The sequence below is a fragment of the Schistosoma haematobium genome (assembly GCF_000699445.3).
Source record: "Schistosoma haematobium chromosome Unknown HiC_scaffold_236, whole genome shotgun sequence".
Lineage (NCBI taxonomy): Eukaryota > Metazoa > Platyhelminthes > Trematoda > Strigeidida > Schistosomatidae > Schistosoma > Schistosoma haematobium.
In genome coordinates this window covers 87,119-104,220 of record NW_026137058.1, presented here as the reverse complement: position 1 = coordinate 104,220, position 17,102 = coordinate 87,119, and the positions used below count along the sequence as shown (strand labels likewise).

General features: G+C 39.5%; 1 protein-coding gene across 1 annotated transcript; it reads right to left on the bottom strand.

Annotated features, from left to right (window-relative positions):
• Positions 1-1,776: 1,776 nt before the first annotated feature.
• On the bottom strand, positions 1,777-16,365 carry MS3_00004722 (uncharacterized protein). The gene is made up of 2 exons (XM_051212688.1): positions 15,859-16,365; positions 1,777-15,809 (listed from the first exon to the last, which is right to left on the bottom strand). Exon 2 carries the CDS (start codon positions 5,818-5,820, stop codon positions 3,949-3,951), a length of 1,872 nt encoding a protein of 623 aa, XP_051064054.1. The 5' UTR covers positions 5,821-15,809; positions 15,859-16,365; the 3' UTR covers positions 1,777-3,948.
• Between the last annotated feature and the right edge of the window lie 737 nt (positions 16,366-17,102).

The following is a 17,102-nucleotide window of genomic DNA, read 5'->3' as shown; positions in this document are numbered from 1 at the left end:
TAACACATCTGAACTATTGTAGTTGTTCTACTTCGATGTCGTACTTCATTTTATGAAGTATTGTTTCCTCGTGGCTGTTAATTAACAGATGATTCCGGTACATCAATCGGCTGTTCAACTACTCGACGATTTACAACCTGTCCAGTTCAATTGGTGGTCTGACGACAATATCATTCGCGCGAATCATCAGTTTATGCAGTCGAGCGAATCTCCTGCAAACTGAAAACGATATTGTCGCCTCTATCCCAACACTGACAGCGTTTTTCACGGGTATCATTGACATGAGTCCAGAGTGACACTCTTGGTTTCTTATGTTCTTTTCGATATTTTTCTGTTCACTAACCGAACAAACACGCAGCATTCACCGTTTATCATCTTTTAGAGACTTCATCGTGCCACCTTTTGCTGTCGATTTGTAGCCTTCAACCCTTACTGACTGTAACAGCAGTCATCGACTTTTCAAACTGTGACTACAAGTTGGTCAATAGCTTCGCACAACGAAATCACGACCACTCTTCACTGTTATACTTCTGTACTTACGGTTAGTCTGTTAGATATAGATATAACTAGAATTTGACACTAATTAATAGCTGTCAACGACACTGTCCGACTTACAACTTTAAACTAATGACAGTACAAATATGGATATCGATTGATAATACACTTATCCTACTATCGCTATAGCATCATTACTCTTGCGGCAGACTTAACGTTTGTCATCGGAGGAACTGAATTACTTTTCAAGGCTATATATTTCAGCGCGACTTGATAGAACAATAAAACGTTTTGTTCTTTTCATTATTTCTATGGTTAATCGCTTTACGTTTAACCAACGTCCTACTAACATATTATGACTCGCTGTTTCCCGACCAGTTTCTGCCGCCTCCTTTCCATTTCTTTTACAGATAAGCAATACCTGGAGGATTTATAATATTCGTTTGGCACTCTCTGGCGCGCGACTGCTCCCAACATGTTTGGTACCGATTCAAACGGCCGTTGAATCTGGTGGGGAGTATTGTAGGGCCAGTGAAATGTCACTGAGCCCTAGCCAAATCATCCGGCAGTTGGATCACTGAATGTCGAACAGATCATCGCTCCCTGCCAAGGTCATGTACAAGCAACGCGCATTAGTTAATCATACGCCATGGACTGGCCCATGCGGCAGTGGTCTTACTTTCGCTTGTATCTACTTTAACTAATATATTTCTGTAATAACGTCCTTTGTGTTGTACAGTCTTCAAAGCATCTATAGTACCTTGTTACGTCAATGGGGGTAGTCCACGTAAGGTGCTGACCACGAGGTGTGACTTCGACGTTAGTTGGTTCGTCACACCATTCACGTCTAACTCGAGTAGGCCTCCAATCATTTCGACATAGATCATCCACGTTGGTGATTTACACAATCTTTCATATATTACCACTATTGACTTAACTACTCCTATGAATCCGGTGTTCATCTTGCTGTGCTAATGCGGTATGGCAACTTGGATCGATGCATATATGTGCCTGGTCCTACGTTGTAGCCGACTGACTGACTGATTGACTGATGTTATTGGTTCACACCAAAGTTTTTTTATACAGATGATACATGTATCTGTAACCTAATAAATTTAACTTAGTGTATTGTACGACTCTCTGGTTGGTTTTCGAGTTACACAGTTTTGTAAAATCTATTTTCTTTAGTTTTATAATTAACTGAAGGAAATGTTCCCATTTTATTCATTCTACGATCATTAGTTTACAGATGGTGCCTCCGCACAAACGTGACCCATTCGTTCCACGAGGACATAACACTATCACTCGGAGGCTGGTCCCAACCGATACGCGTTTTACAAAGATTCTGTAAGAGTTGTTTGGCAGGAAGGTATATTGGAGCTATCAGTCCCAGTGGATCGAAAAGAGATGAAATGGTGGATATTATTCCTCTCCTAGTCGGAGTTTTTCTCCTGGATCAAAACGAAAATTAAAAACATCGTGTGTGGTGTCCCATTCAATCCCGAGGGCTCGATGTGTCCGCCCTTGATTCAGAGACATATCAACAATAGCTTCCATACTATTAGATTGCGGAAAAACTTTCCTTACAATTTCCGAGTTAGTCACCCATTTTTCAACTTGAAACCTCCTCGAGCCATCAATTCATTTAGTTGTACCACAAAACTTTTCGCCTCTTCATCATTGGGAAAGGATACTAGGCAATCATCCACATAAAAGTTGTTCAGTACCGATTCCCCTACGCTGTTATCATAGTCACTAGAGAACCTTTGAGCCGTCTTCATCAATGCAAAGTTTGCACAGAAGGGTGAGGATATTGCCCCGAAGGGATGTGATGTCATCTGATACTCCACCGGTTCCTTCTCGATATCACCCTTCGGCCACCAAAGGAAACGTAGCGCTCCACAATCGGGCTTCGAGACCTTTACTTATAATAATAATAATAATTTATTCTCAAATAACAGTTTGTTACATGAGGCATGCCAGTTTACAGGCAAGATCAAATTGATACAAATGATACAATATACACTGTATTAAATTACATAGCTGGGTTGAAAATTTATAAGACATGAATGTAGATTGTTTTAATCAGTACTATAGTTGGCGCGCTTCACGAGAGTTGCGTTGCGAATGTGCGACTGACGATCAAGAATAGGTCCATTGAAGGTATGAGCTTCTAGAAATCGCAACCTTATGTCCCTTTGGGATATCCAAGGCTTTAAGGATGGTGCAGGATGAAGTAACCTGTTCCATATCTCAAGGGAGCTGAAAGAGGGAGGAAGTAAAAGAAAACACGAGAGGCAGAGTAGCCAATATTCATGTAGGAATGTTTAAGGTATGATTACTCAGTCTAATTTTCTTTTATTAAGGTATTTGTTAAGAAAGAGCATTTTAATAGGTTAAAGAAAATAAGCTTTAGCAAGGTGTGAGTGGACATACAACTGACAAATGGAGGCGATTCGGAAAAGAGCTGAGAGTATAAGATTATGTGTGATTATAAAATAAAATATAGTGCTAGAAACAGTATTGTGATATACAACTGGCTATCTTCCTTTTATTATCGAAGCTATTAGAGCCCCTTTCGTTTTTTTTTAAGGTTTTATAGGGTCTTGAGTAGGCTTCGTATATTAGCGAATTGTCTAGTTTGCTTGTAATAGGATTTCTGAGTAGGAAGTGAAACCAATTTAACGTTCGTAACACGATTTAAAGAGGTATTTTGCGTGATAAATCAGCTTCAATACCTTAAGTCCGTGACATCCCACTAAACCATAAGGAGCCGTAATTAAACAAAATGTTCTGCCCTACAGACATGGGTGGATTGAAGTTATCTCCCCACCTTCATGTTTGCTGGTCAGTAACGCCACCCTCCCTCCTTTTGTGATGTTAGGCTCTCCTACGTTTGTGGTAAGTATGATTAATGCTTTAATCAAAGTACATAGTTGGAATACACTGTCTCTACTAGGTCCATGTTACAAGCAAATCAGATATTTAAAAATTCTGTTTTATGGGTTAGACGTCCATATAGTATATCACACTGCTATGAAAATAACTAATGGTTTAAAGAAGTAAGGATTAATAGTAAATCAAAAGATATGAGAGGGTATAAAATTGTAGAAAAAAAGAAAAAGACTTTAGGGTAAAAAAATAAGACATTGAGAAACTCACAAGACTTTGTGGCCAAATTTTGAGCTTTGAATGATCGACCTTAGTAGATCAGCATCCATAAGATTGAGCTGTCTGTCTACTTGCAGTAGAAAAAAAAAAGCATGACTTTTAGGAAGAATAATGTACATTTAACCTGTAGAGATTTGGGGACTGAAAGCTAGGGTTAGGAGCATGAAGTCATGAATAATGAATAGGAAATAATAGGAGTAATAGGAAAGGATAAGCCATATATCCTGTGATTTGGTTATATTCATATTAGTAACAGTCGAACTTGTTAGAATTTTGTTCTTTCTAGATACTAGGCGGTCCATAATAAAGTGCCTCATCGGTGGGCGGGAGTTCAAGGTAATGTTGAAGCTCTTTGGAGTCTAGAAATAGGGTTATTAGCTTTTTGAATCTGGTAAACGTATCACAGTTACGGATAGGCATTGGCAGCCTGTTCCACAATAAACTGTACCGTACTGTAAAGAACTTACAACGCATTTGTTTTTGGTGTTTTACGGTAAGTAGTGTATATGCGTTGTTTCTAAGTCTATAGGCTGGGTCGTGGGTGATAGTCGGGCAGGAGGTTAGAAAGGAGAGCCCATATATCGCTTTGTAGAGAAATATTAAATTGTGTTTTAGCCTACGGTGCCATAAAGGTTCTAAAGATAGATGCTTACATCTGTCTGTGTAATCGAGATTCGAGTTACATCCTAGTAGTTGACGTGTGAAACGTCTTTGAACATCTTCTACTCTTATCTTGTCTGCGATATTCATATTAGAGAAGACAAAAGAGCAGTATTCAAGGGTGGGTCGTACACATATTTTGTAGAGAGTAAGTTTACCCTCTGTTGTGAAAAAGTTTTTCATTATAAAACCAATTAGCCGTCTAGATTTAGAAATAATAGAGGAGGCATGTTCTTCAAAGTTTAGGCTTCCTGTGTAATTAATTCCTAAATCGTGTACTGATTCGAGTGTTTGGACTATACATTCATTTAAGTGAAGTCGCGGTTTATAGGGATGCTTTCCAAAGTGCATGATCCCGCACTTGTTGAGGTTAAATGGTAATTGCCATTTTTCACTCCATATAGTTAAGTTATTGAGGTCCTTTTGGATCTGGGATACACTTTCGCTTAGTGTCTCAGGCTTATAGCTGTATACTATTTTGAGATCATCAGCATATAAGTACGGTTTCCCAAATTCTATGGTGTTACATATATCGTTTATATACATAAGAAACAAAAGTGGCCCTAATACGCTTCCCTGGATGACTCCACTGGTGATTGGTCTAGGGGACGAGAGACAGTCATTGTACTTTACCATCTGTTTACGTTCTGTTAAGAACGAAGCAAACCATGAGTACAGTGGGTTGTGTATTCCGAAGGACTTTAGTTTGACGAGTAGCCTTTTGTGTGGGACCTTATCAAAGGCTTTCTTAAAGTCTAGGAATAGGACTGATACAAGGAGTCCGCTGTCTCGTTTCAGAGTTATATCATTCAGGTAGTCTACTAGGCATGTATCGCATGATCTGGACCTAAGAAATCCATGCTGGGAGGTCGACAAGAGATTGTTAGTTAATAGATGTTGGACTACAGCCGCCTTAACTACTTTTTCCATCACTCTGGATACCACTGAAGTTATGTTTATAGGCCGGTAATTTTCAACGTTTGCTTCAGGTCCTGTTTTAATTTTGGGAATGATATGTGTAGTTTTCCAGGCAGTAGGGTAACACGCTGAAGAGAGTGATATCGCGAATAGTTTGAGAAGCAAAACACACATATCATCACCTCCACGTTTTAGCATGCTAGATGGAATACCATCTGGTCCATCAGTGTAGGAGTGTTTCAATGTACTGATTGCTTTGGAGATATTTTGTACACTGAATTCTACATTAGTAATTTCACAGGGAGTTACTGGGATTGGTTCTGAATCATTAAATGGTTTTTCGTTAGTTAGTGAGAAACAAAAATGTTCACTGAGTAATTCTGTGATAAGTTTGGGATCTTCGTATACTTGTTTGCCTTTAATGAATATACTCCCTCTCGATTTAGAGCGTTTAAGTTTATTTTGGAGTAGTATGGTGATTGCAGAGGAGTTATTATTAAGTTCAACTGCACGTTTTTTCTGTGCTACTGCTTTTTGTTTACTTATTGCCTTTGTTCGGACAAGTATTTCTGTCATCGTTACTAAAGAGGAAAAGTCATTTAAGTTGTGGAATCGAGTACAATGTCTTTGAACACGTCTTCTTGTACTGACCGGTATATAGAGATCTTTGGAGAACGTAGGTTTACAGTATTCTAAAGGTGCGATGTTGTTGATGATACTTTTGATGTTGTGATAAAATATATTGGTTAATGTGTCGGTATTGTTTGAGGTAAAGAAAGTTCTCCAATCAGTGCTTTTAGGTAATTGTGGAAGTTATTCCAATCAACCTTGCGATAGTTTCTACGAAGTGTTACGGTTTTACTTATATCGGTTGTGGTTTTTACATTAAGGCTGCATATGACAATGTTATGATCGCTACCTGGGAACTTTTTTCCAATATACAAAGTATTGGGGATGAGGCCACTGGTAAAGACTAAGTCTAAGATGTTTTGATGTCTGGTAGGAATTTTAAACGGCTGAATGTCCCAGCTCTACATGACTATCTATGTAACAGAAAGAGAACAGTAAAAATCCCTCTGCAGCTTCTTTGTTGAACAGTATTTTCATTTATTTGTTCCTTCTCCCTTTTGTGTATTCCAACCTTTGTTTCGATCTCGTTTAACCATGTCTTTTGTTCTTCAGTCTCCCCCGTTTAAGCCTTTATTATGTGATTTTGATTAAAGACTTATTTTTTGTTACCTAATTTTCTATTGCATGTTGCCGGACCATTGACAGTAAGGTTGTGTTTGACTAAGCTCAAGGTCACGGCGTGGTTCATTTTGTGACTGTTAACCTTCTGACTGTCTGCTTGGGAGAATTGCTGCAATCCCTGCAGATAGATATTTGATCCCATCTTATTGGGAATATTTGTATTGATTCTCAGGTATCAAACCCTTTAGTATTAACTGTCTCTTTCATTGTTTAGCGCGCTACTTTGCGTTAGAGAAACTTCTGACTGTATAGCACAGGCTGTACCGTTTGAGGTATTTTGTATTTTTGATGTAATTTGTTCTGTTTTCTTAGTTAGAACCGTTTATATTGAGCACAGAGTTTGTGTTTTGATATAATATAATACGAGTATCTCAAAGACGCGTTGTGGGCTATACAGAGGAACTTGGTCTGGTCTAATCGAATAAATTTTGGGTTCGTCAGTCCGTTGTTCCAACCGGATATTGGCTGTTCGGTCGTTACAGTTCTCAAACGAACAGTAATCTCAAGTGACAAATTCTGGAATGCCTGGAAAGCGCAATAAGGTCAACGAAAACTTGGCGTTGGGTCACGGAGAAATGCAATCGGATGCACCTCCAGATGCACGGCAAGTCAAATTAGATGCATTTTCGTGTCATGGCTCTAATGTTAGTTTAGTAAGTAGACGTAGTAAAGTTAGCTCTAGAATTACCTTAGCAGAGTTGAAAGAGAGACAGTTATCAGAAATGAGAGACTTGAAAGATAGGCAGAGGAAACAACTACTGTGCTTTCAGAGAGAGTTTGGGTCGTTAAGGCTGAACGAAAGCACGTGCAGTAAGTTGTCTTCTGATTCTAACTGTGATGACAGAGGAAAGGAGCACACTCACAGGTTTGTAAGTCCTTCTCATGACCTTAGGACAAAGTCTCTAGAAAAGTCAAAATTGCTAGATTATTCGGGAACGAAGAGGAAGGAAGTGACCTTGGAATCTCTTAGTGTAGGTCTTGAACTTCCAAAGGTAGAGCTAAGTACCTTTGATGGACAACCGGCTAAATACTGTAAATTTATTAGACAATTTGATTTATATGTGGTTTCCAAGGTTGATGACGTTGGTCAACGGCTCATGTACTTGTTACATTATTGTAAAGGCAAGGCTCGAGAGGCCATAGAGGAATGCATAATGCTTCCACCGTCGTTGGGTTATCGTAGGGCGTGCGATATATTGAAACGGTTGTTCGGTAGAACACACGAAATATGTCGGGCTTTGATGAAAGATTTAACTGAAGGTCCTGATATTGCGCATAATGACGCAGAAAGTCTATCTAGACTAGCGATAAAGATGGAAAACTGTTCTATAACCTTAGAACAAATGGATTATTCAGCGGATCTCAACTCCGTAGTGACAATTGAAAATATAGTAAAGAAGTTGCCCACGGTTTTACAGATGAGATGGGCTGAGACAGTAGGAAAGGTAACAGCAAATGGAAGAGAGCCTACTTTTGCTGAGTTAACAGAATTTGTATCATCTAGAGCGGAAATATTGCTTAGCAGATTCGGACAGATTGCAACTGCTAGTAAACGAGTTGCAAGCAAGGTGGCCTGTTCCACACAAGGTCTGTCGTTCGGTAAAATCGTTAGCAAGTCACCTTGTGTTATATGCGGAGAAACTCATAGTGTGGATAAATGTTTCCAGTTTTCCACCTTAGCAGTCAACGATAAGTGGGCGAAAGCAAAGGAAAAGGGCTTGTGTTATTGTTGTCTTCGAAGGGGCCACAGATCTGTGGATTGTAAAGATCGTGTTGTGTGTACTGTCGAAGGTTGTCGGGATCGGCATCACCCATCGTTGCATAAAACCATCCGAGTTCAGAGTGGTTCGAGTGAGTGCTTAAAAGAAAGTCACTGTGGGTACACAGAGTCATTAAAAGAGGACGTGTTTCTGGGTCTGATCCCTGTACGCCTTAGAGCTGGGGACAAGGAAGTTTCTGGATATGCGTTTCTAGACAATGGCTCAGATACGACCGTAATCAAGTTAAGCACTGTACGACGTTTAGGATTATCGTCAGATGGTGCGTCGATTACCATCAAAACGGTCAACGGAAATAAGTTAAGCAGATCGACCACTAAAGCCTTTAAAGCTTACTCATTGAACGGAGACGAATGTATAAGTATTGAACAGGCTGTTGTAGTAGATGAGTTGCCGGTGCATCGACCAAGAGTACCTGTGAAGGACAGCGCCAAGAAATGGCCTCATCTTACTGACTTGCCTTGGACAGAATCAGTGGATGGTGAAGTTATGTTGCTTATTGGTTGTGACGTGCCTGAAGCGCATTGGGTCCTAGATCAAAGATTGGGTGGAAGAAAAAGCCCATATGCTATTAGGACACTTCTAGGATGGGTTCTGTTTGGACCGGCAGGCTTTAGCAAAAACAGTAAAAGGATGGTAAATTATATTTCTCAGTCTGACAACCCTGTAGAGCAGTTAAAGGAAATATATAACTACGAATTTGCTGACGTGCACTCCTCCGATAAAGCATTATCTTTAAATGACTTGAAAGCAGTTGGCATAGTGGAGCGCGACACTTATTTTGACGAGGGTCATTGGATTGTCCCTTTACCTTGGAGGGTGGAGAGAAATGTAGTCTCTGGTAGCTATGATCTAGCTAGACGAAGATTAGAAAGTCTAAGACGTAGACTCACATGCAATAAAGACTTTTGGGAAAGCTACACTTGTTCCATGCAGCAGACGATTGACAAAGGGTACGCGGTTGTGGTTCCAGGTATGCAACTCGATCCGGGTTATCGTCCAAAATGGTACTTGCCCCATCATGCAGTGATTAACCCCAGAAAACCAAGCAGAGTGAGAGTGGTATTGGATTGTGCTGCTAAGGTGGCTGGTAAATCCTTGAATGACCTTCTTTACCAAGGTCCAGATACTACAGCAAGTTTAGTTGGGATCCTGTTACGTTTCCGCGGATGTGGAAGAAATGTTCATGCAACTGGCGCGAACTTTGAAAGTGGTAACATTTTTTTCACGTGGTTTAGGAATTCTTCGACTTGCTCTTTTGTAGGGTGTATTATACTGTGATTATCATCCTATCCTGTACATCGGGAACATCTCACCACGAAACATAAGAAAAAACTTATTTTCATTCGACGGACAATTACCAGTTCGTATTGTACCTATTGCGGACTTAAGTCGTAAATAGGTCTGCAATTTATTATATACTCACAGTCTCTAATCCTAGTATTAACCAGGTTAATACTTAATAACAACTAATACTCAGATATTATATTTAATTTAACGAGCACTGTGCTCACTTATTTTCATATCATGTCCAATAACTCCAGTAAAAGAGGAATTTCACCAACTTCTAAGCCAAATAAAAGGTCCAAATCCGCAGCCCCTCTATCTTTACGTGCAGTATACCAACGGTAAGACTGGTTGACATACAAGACATTATACCTACGTGCATTGAAAAGTCAGCACAGTCTACTAAACAGTATGTGCTACCAAGGCCTAAGTCTAAAATTTCAAAAACTAAAGAGTCCAATGGTCCACCTCATACACACCAAAATACTGATAGATATAGTAATGACATCCGACAGCTACAAAACTCTCTATCCGAAATTAACGGCAAACTTGAGCAATTAGCACCCCTCACTCATATATGGGGCCTTGATACAGACAGAAATCTTGAGCAACTCACTAAAGCTGAGTGTATTTTGGAGTTTGTGGCTGAAGAAGTGACGAAGAGAGTAATGTCCTCCTTCAATGCAGTTGTGTATAACCTCCCCGACCGCACACACCCATCTAAGTTAAGAGATATTTGCCTAAGAGCATGCGGTATGCCGAACGTTAACTGCAAAGTCATCCGCCTTAGAAAAAAGTCAGACAGATCAACTTGCCCCCTCTTGTTTATGTTTGGCTGTTGTAACGATGCTAAGCAGTTTATTGATTTGAGCAAAAACATTAGCTCACTAATTCCATACAAAAATATAAAAGTCACTCCAGACCCTACGCCCTGTCAACGTCGTGTAAGAAGACGCGAAGCGATAAAATTGAATGGGAGTGTTACAGTTAATAATCAGCCAGAGACAGTTTGCAACACAGCAAATAGTTTAAAACACACGAACATTAAGCATGACACCACTCCACATACGGCTGATCACTCTGTTGATCTAGATGAGTCTACAGATCAGAAACCTTTGGATAAGATACGGACCCCAACTGACACCAAAAACCATAACGACATGACTAATCCCAGCTGTTCATTCAGTAATGTACTAAAATGTGAGTCGTGTAACAACACATGTGCTACTAAACCTATACACTTGAAAATTTGTCCTGCTAAAGACATTCCACAAGTAGACTTGAATGAACGTAAGTTCATCTCACAAAGACAACGAAAGAATCCTGCTCTGAAAATAAAGGGTGGGAAGACAAAACTCATGATACCGAATAGGGAAACACGTAAGATTGAACCCAACTGCTCTATAGGTATCCCAAGAACAGTGAGCAGGTTCTCCCCGCTGCTATCGTATAACTTGCCTTCAACACCTCCAAGTTGCAAAAAGGGTGGTGGGCTTCAACGTAGCAAGCCTTCTTACACGCAGACTAACGAAAACTACCAGAGAACTGGCCACCCAAATCTCCCTCTGAAGCCTAAAACCATAAATAAGAATGGTAATAATAGGTTTCTCACTCCACACCCTACCTACATTCCCCAGGATCGCAACTGTAATTACTCTCAAAAAGAAAACTTCTCATACCCTTTAGTACCGACCCATCACATAACAACGGCTCCCATGTATAACAACAGTCGCAACTCCTCCCAGTTACGCGTAGCAGACCCCTCTCGCGCTAACGTAAAAAGCCATAACAGGGGCTACGAGTCTAACCATCAAGACTATTTTGTAAATAACCATACACTTCACAGTAGGCCTGTACAAGATTTTTTTGGAATAAGACCCCTAGTGACACCTCTGTTGAAGCATATAGCCCAGGTTATTTCAAACCACATGCAAACCATAAATTTGTTTCCTCCGTACAATTTCCATCACAGAGTACTCCCACCCTTTCCTCCTGGGTAAACTCCCCAATCAACTTCACCAGCTCATTTGATACATCTCCCAATAAGTTTAGCTATCAAAATACCGAGCTAATGAAGAGCATCCAATCCCTCACATCAAACTCATCTTACACTCGCGAGGGTTACGACGACTTTATCCGAAATACCCTCACCCATTTTAACTTAGTAGGCCACTTGCTTAATATATGTCTTATCAACGCTCGATCGATCTGCAACAAAAAGACGGATTTAGCCCTGTTTGTATCCATATATCAACCATCAGTTATTATGATATCTGAAGCATGGACTAACAGTAATATTTCCGACCGAAGCATATCTCTAGATAACTATTCCCTATATAGAAGCGATAGATTGAATGGACGAGGCAGAGGATGCCTTATTTACGCTCACTCTAGCCTGAACTCACTGCTATGTGATATGCCTGAACTAAACAAACTGAAGGATTCGGTGTGGATTGTATTAAAGCCGTCGAATTCCGTTACCTTACTGCTCGGCTGTGTTTATCGTCAACCTAACGCATCAATAGATGAAATAGCAGTATTATCGGAGGTATTCACGCTAGCATCATCCCTCTCATTCACAGGCAAGCTCATTTGTGGTGACTTCAATATGCCCGAAATTTCTTGGCTGCCAGTCAAAGCGCCGAGACGTTATGAATCATTTATTGAATGTCTAGAGCTTGGACAATGGACTCAGTATGTCGATTGCCCTACCAGACATCAAAACATCTTAGACTTAGTCTTTACCAGTGGCCTCATCCCCAATACTTTGTATATTGGAAAAAAGTTCCCAGGTAGCGATCATAACATTGTCATATGCAGCCTTAATGTAAAAACCACAACCGATATAAGTAAAACCGTAACACTTCGTAGAAACTATCGCAAGGTTGATTGGAATAACTTCCACAATTACCTAAAAAGCACTGATTGGAGAACTTTCTTTACCTCAAACAATACCGACACATTAACCAATATATTTTATCACAACATCAAAAGTATCATCAACAACATCGCACCTTTAGAATACTGTAAACCTACGTTCTCCAAAGATCTCTATATACCGGTCAGTACAAGAAGACGTGTTCAAAGACATTGTACTCGATTCCACAACTTAAATGACTTTTCCTCTTTAGTAACGATGACAGAAATACTTGTCCGAACAAAGGCAATAAGTAAACAAAAAGCAGTAGCACAGAAAAAACGTGCAGTTGAACTTAATAATAACTCCTCTGCAATCACCATACTACTCCAAAATAAACTTAAACGCTCTAAATCGAGAGGGAGTATATTCATTAAAGGCAAACAAGTATACGAAGATCCCAAACTTATCACAGAATTACTCAGTGAACATTTTTGTTTCTCACTAACTAACGAAAAACCATTTAATGATTCAGAACCAATCCCAGTAACTCCCTGTGAAATTACTAATGTAGAATTCAGTGTACAAAATATCTCCAAAGCAATCAGTACATTGAAACACTCCTACACTGATGGACCAGATGGTATTCCATCTAGCATGCTAAAACGTGGAGGTGATGATATGTGTGTTTTGCTTCTCAAACTATTCGCGATATCACTCTCTTCAGCGTGTTACCCTACTGCCTGGAAAACTACACATATCATTCCCAAAATTAAAACAGGACCTGAAGCAAACGTTGAAAATTACCGGCCTATAAACATAACTTCAGTGGTATCCAGAGTGATGGAAAAAGTAGTTAAGGCGGCTGTAGTCCAACATCTATTAACTAACAATCTCTTGTCGACCTCCCAGCATGGATTTCTTAGGTCCAGATCATGCGATACATGCCTAGTCGACTACCTGAATGATATAACTCTGAAACGAGACAGCGGACTCCTTGTATCAGTCCTATTCCTAGACTTTAAGAAAGCCTTTGATAAGGTCCCACACAAAAGGCTACTCGTCAAACTAAAGTCCTTCGGAATACACAACCCACTGTACTCATGGTTTGCTTCGTTCTTAACAGAACGTAAACAGATGGTAAAGTACAATGACTGTCTCTCGTCCCCTAGACCAATCACCAGTGGAGTCATCCAGGGAAGCGTATTAGGGCCACTTTTGTTTCTTATGTATATAAACGATATATGTAACACCATAGAATTTGGGAAACCGTACTTATATGCTGATGATCTCAAAATAGTATACAGCTATAAGCCTGAGACACTAAGCGAAAGTGTATCCCAGATCCAAAAGGACCTCAATAACTTAACTATATGGAGTGAAAAATGGCAATTACCATTTAACCTCAACAAGTGCGGGATCATGCACTTTGGAAAGCATCCCTATAAACCGCGACTTCACTTAAATGAATGTATAGTCCAAACACTCGAATCAGTACACGATTTAGGAATTAATTACACAGGAAGCCTAAACTTTGAAGAACATGCCTCCTCTATTATTTCTAAATCTAGACGGCTAATTGGTTTTATAATGAAAAACTTTTTCACAACAGAGGGTAAACTTACTCTCTACAAAATATGTGTACGACCCACCCTTGAATACTGCTCTTTTGTCTTCTCTAATATGAATATCGCAGACAAGATAAGAGTAGAAGATGTTCAAAGACGTTTCGCACGTCAACTACTAGGATGTAACTCGAATCTCGATTACACAGACAGATGTAAGCATCTATCTTTAGAACCTTTATGGCACCGTAGGCTAAAACACAATTTAATATTTCTCTACAAAGCGATATATGGGCTCTCCTTTCTAACCTCCTGCCCGACTATCACCCACGACCCAGCCTATAGACTTAGAAACAACGCATATACACTACTTACCGTAAAACACCAAAAACAAATGCGTTGTAAGTTCTTTACAGTACGGTACAGTTTATTGTGGAACAGGCTGCCAATGCCTATCCGTAACTGTGATACGTTTACCAGATTCAAAAAGCTAATAACCCTATTTCTAGACTCCAAAGAGCTTCAACATTACCTTGAACTCCCGCCCACCGATGAGGCACTTTATTATGGACCGCCTAGTATCTAGAAAGAACAAAATTCTAACAAGTTCGACTGTTACTAATATGAATATAACCAAATCACAGGATATATGGCTTATCCTTTCCTATTATTCCTATTATTTCCTATTCATTATTCATGACTTCATGCTCCTAACCCTAGCTTTCAGTCCCCAAATCTCTACAGGTTAAATGTACATTATTCTTCCTAAAAGTCATGCTTTTTTTTTCTACTGCAAGTAGACAGACAGCTCAATCTTATGGATGCTGATCTACTAAGGTCGATCATTCAAAGCTCAAAATTTGGCCACAAAGTCTTGTGAGTTTCTCAATGTCTTATTTTTTTTACCCTAAAGTCTTTTTCTTTTTTTTCTACAATTTTATACCCTCTCATATCTTTTGATTTACTATTAATCCTTACTTCTTTAAACCATTAGTTATTTTCATAGCAGTGTGATATACTATATGGACGTCTAACCCATAAAACAGAATTTTTAAATATCTGATTTGCTTGTAACATGGACCTAGTAGAGACAGTGTATTCCAACTATGTACTTTGATTAAAGCATTAATCATACTTACCACAAACGTAGGAGAGCCTAACATCACAAAAGGAGGGAGGGTGGCGTTACTGACCAGCAAACATGAAGGTGGGGAGATAACTTCAATCCACCCATGTCTGTAGGGCAGAACATTTTGCTTAATTACGGCTCCTTATGGTTTAGTGGGATGTCACGGACTTAAGGTATTGAAGCTGATTTATCACGCAAAATACCTCTTTAAATCGTGTTACGAACGTTAAATTGGTTTCACTTCCTACTCAGAAATCCTATTACAAGCAAACTAGACAATTCGCTAATATACGAAGCCTACTCAAGACCCTATAAAACCTTAAAAAAAACGAAAGGGGCTCTAATAGCTTCGATAATAAAAGGAAGATAGCCAGTTGTATATCACAATACTGTTTCTAGCACTATATTTTATTTTATAATCACACATAATCTTATACTCTCAGCTCTTTTCCGAATCGCCTCCATTTGTCAGTTGTATGTCCACTCACACCTTGCTAAAGCTTATTTTCTTTAACCTATTAAAATGCTCTTTCTTAACAAATACCTTAATAAAAGAAAATTAGACTGAGTAATCATACCTTAAACATTCCTACATGAATATTGGCTACTCTGCCTCTCGTGTTTTCTTTTACTTCCTCCCTCTTTCAGCTCCCTTGAGATATGGAACAGGTTACTTCATCCTGCACCATCCTTAAAGCCTTGGATATCCCAAAGGGACATAAGGTTGCGATTTCTAGAAGCTCATACCTTCAATGGACCTATTCTTGATCGTCAGTCGCACATTCGCAACGCAACTCTCGTGAAGCGCGCCAACTATAGTACTGATTAAAACAATCTACATTCATGTCTTATAAATTTTCAACCCAGCTATGTAATTTAATACAGTGTATATTGTATCATTTGTATCAATTTGATCTTGCCTGTAAACTGGCATGCCTCATGTAACAAACTGTTATTTGAGAATAAATTATTATTATTATTATAAGTAAAGGTCTCGAAGCCCGATTGTGGAGCGCTACGTTTCCTTTGGTGGCCGAAGGGTGATATCGAGAAGGAACCGGTGGAGTATCAGATGACATCACATCCCTTCGGGGCAATATCCTCACCCTTCTGTGCAAACTTTGCATTGATGAAGACGGCTCAAAGGTTCTCTAGTGACTATGATAACAGCGTAGGGAATCGGTACTGAACAACTTTTATGTGGATGATTGCCTAGTATCCTTTCCCAATGATGAAGAGGCGAAAAGTTTTGTGGTACAACTAAATGAATTGATGGCTCGAGGAGGTTTCAAGTTGAAAAATGGGTGACTAACTCGGAAATTGTAAGGAAAGTTTTTCCGCAATCTAATAGTATGGAAGCTATTGTTGATATGTCTCTGAATCAAGGGCGGACACATCGAGCCATTTCATCTCTTTTCGATCCACTGGGACTGATAGCTCCAATATACCTTCCTGCCAAACAACTCTTACAGAATCTTTGTAAAACGCGTATCGGTTGGGACCAGCCTCCGAGTGATAGTGTTATGTCCTCGTGGAACGATTGGGTCACGTTTGTGCGGAGGCACCATCTGTAAACTAATGATCGTAGAATGAATAAAATGGGAACATTTCCTTCAGTTAATTATAAAACTAAAGAAAATAGATTTTACAAAACTGTGTAACTCGAAAACCAACCAGAGAGTCGTACAATACACTAAGTTAAATTTATTAGGTTACAGATACATGTATCATCTGTATAAAAAAACTTTGGTGTGAACCAATAACATCAGTCAATCAGTCAGTCAGTCGGCTACAACGTAGGACCAGGCACATATATGCATCGATCCAAGTTGCCATACCGCATTAGCACAGCAAGATGAACACCGGATTCATAGGAGTAGTTAAGTCAATAGTGGTAATATATGAAAGATTGTGTAAATCACCAACGTGGATGATCTATGTCGAAATGATTGGAGGCCTACTCGAGTTAGACGTGAATGGTGTGACGAACC